This window comes from Vanessa cardui, chromosome 16, assembly GCF_905220365.1.
Source record: "Vanessa cardui chromosome 16, ilVanCard2.1, whole genome shotgun sequence".
Lineage (NCBI taxonomy): Eukaryota > Metazoa > Arthropoda > Insecta > Lepidoptera > Nymphalidae > Vanessa > Vanessa cardui.
In genome coordinates, this window is record NC_061138.1 from 7,044,510 (window position 1) to 7,052,527 (window position 8,018).

Below are 8,018 nucleotides of genomic sequence, written 5' to 3' on the forward strand. Positions count from 1 at the left end.
CTTCTTTTGTCCATCCATGGTAGACGACAATACTTACACATTTCTTAATCTACTATTTTACAGTAGACTTATTATGTTTTATCTTGTACCAGAATAATTATAATCTTTTTTTTTGTATTATTATTGCTTATTTACTTTAATTTTATTCAAGTAGTTTATCATATCAATATTCAGGTCCATTTAGTTTCTATTTGTAACAGAAATTACAAAATGTATTTGTCAATAGTATATTTGTGTGTATGAAACACATAAGTATGCAGGTCTTATTGCAACTTGCATCGACGAAAAAATAAATACAATGAAAAAAGTTTCCCAATGTGATCCATTTCTCCACGCGATCCATCGCGAATCCAAATCGACCGACCGCAATCCGTCAAATGTTTATTTTGTCGAACGTTATCTGAATCACAATAAACAAAGTATAAAAGCCTTTAACATTTTGATGTTAGACACACTTCTCATCCTCTTTTCAATAAGGAAGGTCCACTTCTAAAAACAAGCAATATGTTTTCCTTGAAATCTGTAAGCATTGCTTTTTCTTATTATTATTTTAATTAAATCAATTATGACTTTACATTATACTAATCTATACTTAATTCATTTATTTTACAGATCGTACTCATTGCTGCAGTATTCGTGGGGGCTGAATGCAGTGCTGTTGTTCCAGCAGTTCCAGCTGCTCCTTTAGTAGCAGCACCAGCTCACGTGGGATACGCTCATGCTGTACCTCAAAATATACCACCATATGCATCCCAAATCAGTGTGGTCAATAGAGCAGTAAGCCCAATAGTTGCGTCACCCTTCGCCGCGAGATTGGCGCCAGCAGTGGCGGCTCCTCTTGCAGCTGGACCATACCTTGCCTCATCGCCTGTGTATCCATCGGCATACGCCGCTGCTCCATATGGGTATCCTACTGCTTATGCTGGTCCCGCTGCTTATGCTGCTCCTGCCGCATACGCTGCCCCTGCTGCTTACCCATACGGTGCAGCTCCAGCGCCCCTACTGCGCGCTCCTTACGGATACGCACCAGCGTTTGTTCGATAGATTTAGAGTAAAACTAATAGACCTTCCTTCTAAAAAAGACTTTTGTAAATAGATTAAGTTTTTTACTACTTTTAAATAAAAAATTTAAAATAAATAATTTATTTCATTATAACTTCTAAAATTACCCTAAAATTATTTTACATAATAAAGGCAAGATTTTCACTTCCATTTATTAATGTATGTTTAAAAAAACTTATTTACTGTAATTTATCAGCAAAGTTATATGATATTTTTATTACTATAATGATAAATTTTTGACTTTTTCACATACTAGATAAATGATTCTAATTAGTCTGCAGAAAAATGTTTTCGAGTTGTCATTTCGAAAATGAAAAATAAATTATGTATTTGATTAATAATAATAAAGGATAAAGAAAGATAAGCTTAAAATCTTTTTTAAGACAAAGTTCATTAATAACTATGCCATTAGATATATAAAAGGAAATTAGAAGAAACTAAAATATGTTCTACACTACATACATTACTACATTTTATAATTTTTGTAAACAAATGTGATTACAAATATATATGTCGTACAAAATATAAAACAATTATAAGCCATAAAAATCATACGAACATTGAATATGGCCTAAATGAAAGATAAGAAATGGTATTTAAAAAAGCAGGCCTTTAAGTTTTGAAGCTAAGAATTTACAATAAGATAACAAAAAAACAAACATTTTTATCCAAAACGACAGAATAAAACTGATTAATTTGGTAAATTTATACTATTTATATCTGTTTCTCTTACTATATTATATTATTTTAATACATATATTGAAATCCTAAAATAGCCACATCTATCTTGTTTATTTTAAAAATGTCGCAATAACGTCAGAATATAATTGAAATTAACAAATAATTATTATAGGGGTCAGAATGTGGGCGTTAAAAGACATAAATAGTTCAGTTTCACATATTTTATTTTGACAAGTACAAAATGACTTAGAATACTAAAACAATAACAACATACTTCTACATTTAAAGCGATAACAATCTAAGCACTAAATATCAGACTAGAATCATTTCCATGCCAGATGTTTTTCTAATGGAGCTGGGTGTAAATGAGCCGGAACTGGATAAGCTTTTGCAAAAGCATAAGGTGGTTGGGCGAAAATTGGAGCTGGTGCTTGTACTACTGCTGGAGCTACAGGTCTAACAATAGGTGAGAAAGGTACTGATGGTAGCGCAGGTAAGACTCTGGGGAATACAGGAGCTGCAGGTAAAGCGGGAACAGGTGCAAAACGTGGGTATGCGGGATAAACAGGCGCGGGGGCAATCGCTGGCGCAGGTGCTAATACCGGTGCTGGTAAAGGAGCAGGATATAGTGGCGCTCTAAAAATCGGCGCTGGAGCTGGGAATACAGGAGCTGGAGCTCGGAATACAGGCGTTGGTGCCGGGAAAGCATGAGCTGCTGGAAATATTGGTGCTGGTGCTGGAAGTACAGGCGCAGGAGCTGGTAAAACTGGCGCTGGTGCTACGGGAACTGCGGGAGCAAAGGCTCGTACTACTGGAGCAACTGCGTGTATTGAGCGGACTCCTTGTGGAAAACTATAAAACGGAGCATAACGCACTACTGATATTGATTTTACAGCCGGTACGTAGTGTCCAAACCCGCTAGCTTCACAGCTTGCTATTATTGCAATAGCGGAAATGACCTGAAAAAAGCAACGAATTAGATATTTTCATCAATATTTAAATAAAATTTATTTAAATATATTAAATATAATTTCATACTTACTAATCTGAGGAAAGACATATTTTTGGATGCGTGACGACTTGATTAGTCGAAGGGGTATGTAGAAGTATATTAATGTATGTGTCACGGGTCGTTATATACTTCATACTGTTGCAAGCATTACGTCTATATTCGTCGGTATCGGTTTCACTTTTCATCGTCGGGACATTCGCATTCTCAATTAGGTGTCAATGCGGACATTATCGATAACCGAATATATCACTCACTTGACCATCAAAGGTTGCCTTATGTAATCAAACAATATTACGTTATTTTGTAATCGTAATACCATACAAGTGCCCAAGTTAGTCCTTAGGACAATTTTACTTTGATTTTTCACTTGACTGATTAATTATTTGTATAAAAATACATTAATAAGAAAGCATATTCCTTATTCATCACAAAATAATATATCTATATTAATATTTTTTTATATTGATAAAAAAGTACGAAGGCTAGTATTTTTTGCCTTCAGACTATTTATTATATTTATACATATATTTAACTAATTTAATTTTGTATTTGTATTGTTGAAAGAGAGTAACGACTGAGTTTTTACCTGTTCTTCCCGGTGGGATCCACCTTTCGAACTAGTAGTGGTTTCACTTATTATAGCTATATAAAATGACAATTCAAAAATGCTTGAGAAAGTTTATTTGAATAAAGTATACTGTGACTTCGATTTGTGATAAATTTTACAAATTTAATTACAAATACTTTAGTTTTTTGACTGTATATTGATATATATTATACTAGCTGTCTGTCTTGAATTCATACGGTCAAAATAAGGAATTAATGTGGTGATATTTTTTAAATAATGAAATATAATTGTTCAGCGGTGCTGTGCTAATGCATCTTTAAAACTCACTTCGCATATTTCAATGAGTTTATTTTATGAATATCATAATAATTCTAAAATGGTTATTTAAATTTAAAAACATTATATTTATATTCGTAGTGTTAAGTACTTCATGATTATTATTATTCAATTTATTTATGATATTTAATTTCTTTATTCCTATAAAATACAAACCGACTAAATCGAATATCAGTTTTACTATAGTCCTTAAAGTTTCAATAGTTAAATCAAAGATCGACTGAACTTTATAGAAACAAACATTTACAATTAATTACAACACTCTACTTACATAGGAATTATTGAAATTAGGTCCTTCGTTGTGTAAAATGAAGAATAAAAAATAGTTACATTACAAATCATGACCGCGTGGAACCTCAAGAATGTTAGAAGCATTTCCCCGTTGAATCGCAATTCCGATCCTCTGAGCAAAAAAACTAACCAGCCCTTCTGTAACCAGTGCAGTAAATAAGGCGAGTTGCTATACTTTTGTTAGCTTTTAGCGACATTCTTATGCATTTTAATATATTAGTATATATCGTTAAATATACAGGTTACAAGGTCAAACCGTTATAGATCACCTCATTCATGTATTTATACTACGTAGGCACTGTTAAAGGAAAGTATAATTTTTAAAGTATTACGAAATGGCCTATATTTTAAATTTTTAACATTTCTAATATTTAGATCAGGGACGTACGCCACTAAATATCGAGCAAAGTACATGCATGTTCATACAATTGCCATGTTTGAGTTGAATAACTAATGAAACTCGTGCGTGTGTAGGTTAAACTTTGTATGCATCGACGATGTTGTTATAAGTCAGTCAAAAAACGCTATCGGATGGATTTGCTATAAATAAATCATAGTCTTATTTAAATAAGGAATTTTAAGGAAGTTTATGCGTAATACTTTTTATTCATACGATTATTTTATAAGATATATACTTTTTTATAAGTTAAGTAAATGTGGTACAACCTTTTTGTAGCTGTTCAAAATCGTAAAAGATTTTCAACTGTATGAATATGTGGTAATAGAGGTAGTTTCTTGGGAAATAATACTTTCGGCTTTTGTTAATAGTTCAATGATATTTAATAATGCTATTGTATATCACCTGATGGGGAGTGGTCACCGCAACCCATATAAAAGAGCGCTCCTGACATCCTTCTTTTATTTCATCCTTATGATTATTTATTTATTTATATTCACGTTCAAATAAAATTAATTTATTTAAACAAAAATGTCACCTGGATCCTTTCATCTTTTTCAAAGTAATAATAGTAATTCACCAATTAAATACCTCTCCCTTTTTAAAGTCGAGATGGCCCAGTGGTTAGAACGCGTGTATCTTAACCGCTGATTGCGGGTTCAAACCCAGGCAAGCACCGCTGTTTCATGTGCTTAACTTGTCTTTATAATTCATCTCATTTTTAGCGATGAAGGAAAACATCGTGAGGAAACCTGCATGTGACAAATTTCATAGAAATTCTGCCACATGTGTATTCCACTAACCCGCATTGGAACAGTGTGGTGGAATATGTTCCCAAACTTCTCCTCAAAGGGAGAGGAGGCCTTTAGCCCAGCAGTGGGAATTTACAGGCTGTTGTTGTTGTTATATATATTTTACCGCATAATTTAGAGGATCATTGTTATAAACACATTCACCCAGCCTAAAAGATTACAAGCTGTAAATTTAATGTTCCTGTGCTGTTAATTTAAATTAGCCAACCAACTACGAAATTAACCAACAGTCCTTACATTTTTATGGTGTCCGTTACACATGTAGACATGATACGTCTTACTAATCGAAACTAAAAGAACATCATATAAAAATATTAAAATTGAATATAATATTAAAAAATATTATTTTAATTTTATAGACTCATACATTTTTATAATAGGTATATTTTGTTGAATTTACGATACTTGAAATAAGCTAATTTAAAATAGATATCTATTTATATTAATATCGAAGGCATAAATAAACTGAAAAACGTTCAATTGTTTCTTTTGTTCATTGGCTTCAGTACATAACGAAATAGAATGCTGTACTGATATTTACTTTTGTCAAGGACTTTCGGCTTCCTTATTACCGTGAATGTGAGAACGTTTTTCTAGAGATTTGTAGGAAATATCATACACATTTATTTTAATCTTTGTGTATGTTGAAATTTTTATTATTTCTTCAGAATTTTGTAAAGCATTTTCGTTTCATTTTTTGGCATGGTGTTGTTTAGCATTGTTATTAAGTAGCCTTAGCACTAGCCTTTTAATTGGGTATTTGGGTTATCAAAATGTCAATCAATCTCAATGAACTTATTATGTGAAAATAAATAATACAAAATTATAATTTATATTTTTTTTAATACAACATAAATTCATCTTTTAGTAATGGCAACATTTTTTTCACTTAAGGGCAACCAAAGGGGCAGAAGCAGCGTAGTATGGTGATGCTGCTACATAAGGCGCTGCAGGAGCTACAAATCTGGCTGCGGGTGCGTAGTAAGGAGCAGCGAATGCGTATGGTGATGTAACCACAGGTGCGGAGGCGACCAATGGAGCGGCAAAGCCATTGTAATTTCTTGAAATGTATTGAGAACTAGTCGCGGTGACCACAGGAGCAGGCGCAGCAACCAAAGGAGCGGCTGCGGCAACTAACGGCGCAGGCGCCACTAAAGCAGCTGGTGCCAGGCTAGGTTTGGCAATCGCTACAGCGATGGTGGCAAGGAAGATGATCTGAAAAAAATAAACACATTTGAATCCCTTTCTGTAAAATATATAATAATATAATATATATAATAAATATGAGACAACATCACATACATCACTCTGATACCAATGTAAGTAGCTGAAGCACTTGTGTTATGGAAATCAGAAGTAACGACGGTACCACAAACACCCACACCCAAGACAACATAGAAAACTAATGGTAATCTACATCGACTCGGCCGGGAATCGAACCCGGGACCTCAGAGTGGCGTACCCATGAAAACCGGTGTACATACCACTCGACCACGGAGGTCGTCATATTGAATAGTTATTTGTAAACTTAGTATCAATATATAGCTAAGATTATAAACCGTGATTTAGAAGATTTGTTTATAAATAAAAATCAATCACTACCTTTCCGAACATGTTGTTTGTTTTTGGTGTTGTTGTGTTGATCGAAAGATCTCGATGTGATGTATAATGTTCGGTGATAGGACGTACCTTTTATACAAAGAGAGTAAGATTCACCTTGCGGGTTTCGTCATTGGTATTGCACGGGTTTAAATCGTCGCTCAGCAAGCATTCGGGACGCGTGCTCGTCGTATACGATTACAAAAGCAAGGCTGGACTGATAACGAATAAATGGAGTTACGCGCAGTTTGAATGTCAGGTGCATACGATGCTACGCTTTTGTAAAGGTATCGTTTACAAGTCATAAAGTATTGTCCACATGTTACTAATTAATGTATTCATGTTGATAGCATCGTTACTAAGTTTGCTGTTGTCTTGTTTTTATTTTAATAGTACGTATTTGTCACTGGTATAAACAAATATTCTAATATCAAAATTAAAAAAAAAAACCTTAGAAGTAGGTCAACTTAACCTAATTTAAATAATGTCTCTTATAATGTGCAATCACTTGCACATTATTTACTTATTGCACAAGACTAATGAAATCGTAAGTTTTATATGCTGCAATAAGTACAAGATAAATATCGGTAAAATATGAAATGACAAGAAAAGTTTGAAAGCTTAAGATTAAATAATAATTTTACTGTATCTTTATTAAGAAATAATCCTCAATATCATATATTCAAATATAACTAGTATAAGGTCATCTTGAATAAGCTTCAACACATAGTATTATAATGCTTGATGTCTTAGGTAATTACGAAACGATTTTAAGGAATACGTCATTATCCAATTAAGTACCTTAAATACTTTGTGTATTTCATAAAGATCAATATGGCCCTTTACAAAATGTAGTTTAAATGAATTCTAAAATATTGCCGATATAATAAAATTCTGTAGTATATTTTCTTGGTGGTAGGGCTTTAGGTACCACCCACTCATCAGTTATTCTACCGCCAAATAACAGTATTCGGTATTGTTTTGTTCCGGTTTGAAGGGTGACTTAGCCAGTGTAACTACAGGCACAAGGGATATAACATCTTAGTTCCTAAGGTTGGTGGCACATGGACAATATAAGGAATACTTAATATTTCTTACAGCTTCATTGTCTATGGGCGATGGTGACCACTTACCATCAGGTGGCCCATATGCTCGTCCACCAATCTATACCATAAAAAAAATTTATATCAGTAATGAACCTATACGAAGCTGCAAGATACTGACAGAAAAATTACAGTTTTTTATAATTTTAGAACTGAA

General features: G+C 33.3%; 3 protein-coding genes across 3 annotated transcripts; 1 reads left to right on the forward strand and 2 right to left on the reverse strand.

The window, feature by feature from the left end:
* Positions 1-424: 424 nt before the first annotated feature.
* On the forward strand, positions 425-1,106 carry LOC124536091 (cuticle protein 10.6-like). Its single transcript, XM_047112526.1, has 2 exons — positions 425-522; positions 613-1,106. Exons 1-2 carry the CDS (start codon positions 505-507, stop codon positions 1,042-1,044), a joined length of 450 nt encoding a protein of 149 aa, XP_046968482.1. The 5' UTR covers positions 425-504; the 3' UTR covers positions 1,045-1,106.
* An 884-nt stretch (positions 1,107-1,990) lies between these two features.
* On the reverse strand, positions 1,991-2,917 carry LOC124536088 (vegetative cell wall protein gp1-like). The gene is made up of 2 exons (XM_047112524.1): positions 2,786-2,917; positions 1,991-2,702 (listed from the first exon to the last, which is right to left on the reverse strand). Exons 1-2 carry the CDS (start codon positions 2,801-2,803, stop codon positions 2,067-2,069), a joined length of 654 nt encoding a protein of 217 aa, XP_046968480.1. The 5' UTR covers positions 2,804-2,917; the 3' UTR covers positions 1,991-2,066.
* A 3,084-nt stretch (positions 2,918-6,001) lies between these two features.
* On the reverse strand, positions 6,002-6,895 carry LOC124536092 (cuticle protein 16.5-like). Its single transcript, XM_047112527.1, has 2 exons — positions 6,762-6,895; positions 6,002-6,374 (listed from the first exon to the last, which is right to left on the reverse strand). The coding sequence occupies exons 1-2, from the start codon at positions 6,771-6,773 to the stop codon at positions 6,045-6,047; spliced, it is 342 nt and encodes a 113-aa protein (XP_046968483.1). The 5' UTR covers positions 6,774-6,895; the 3' UTR covers positions 6,002-6,044.
* Positions 6,896-8,018: the final 1,123 nt, after the last annotated feature.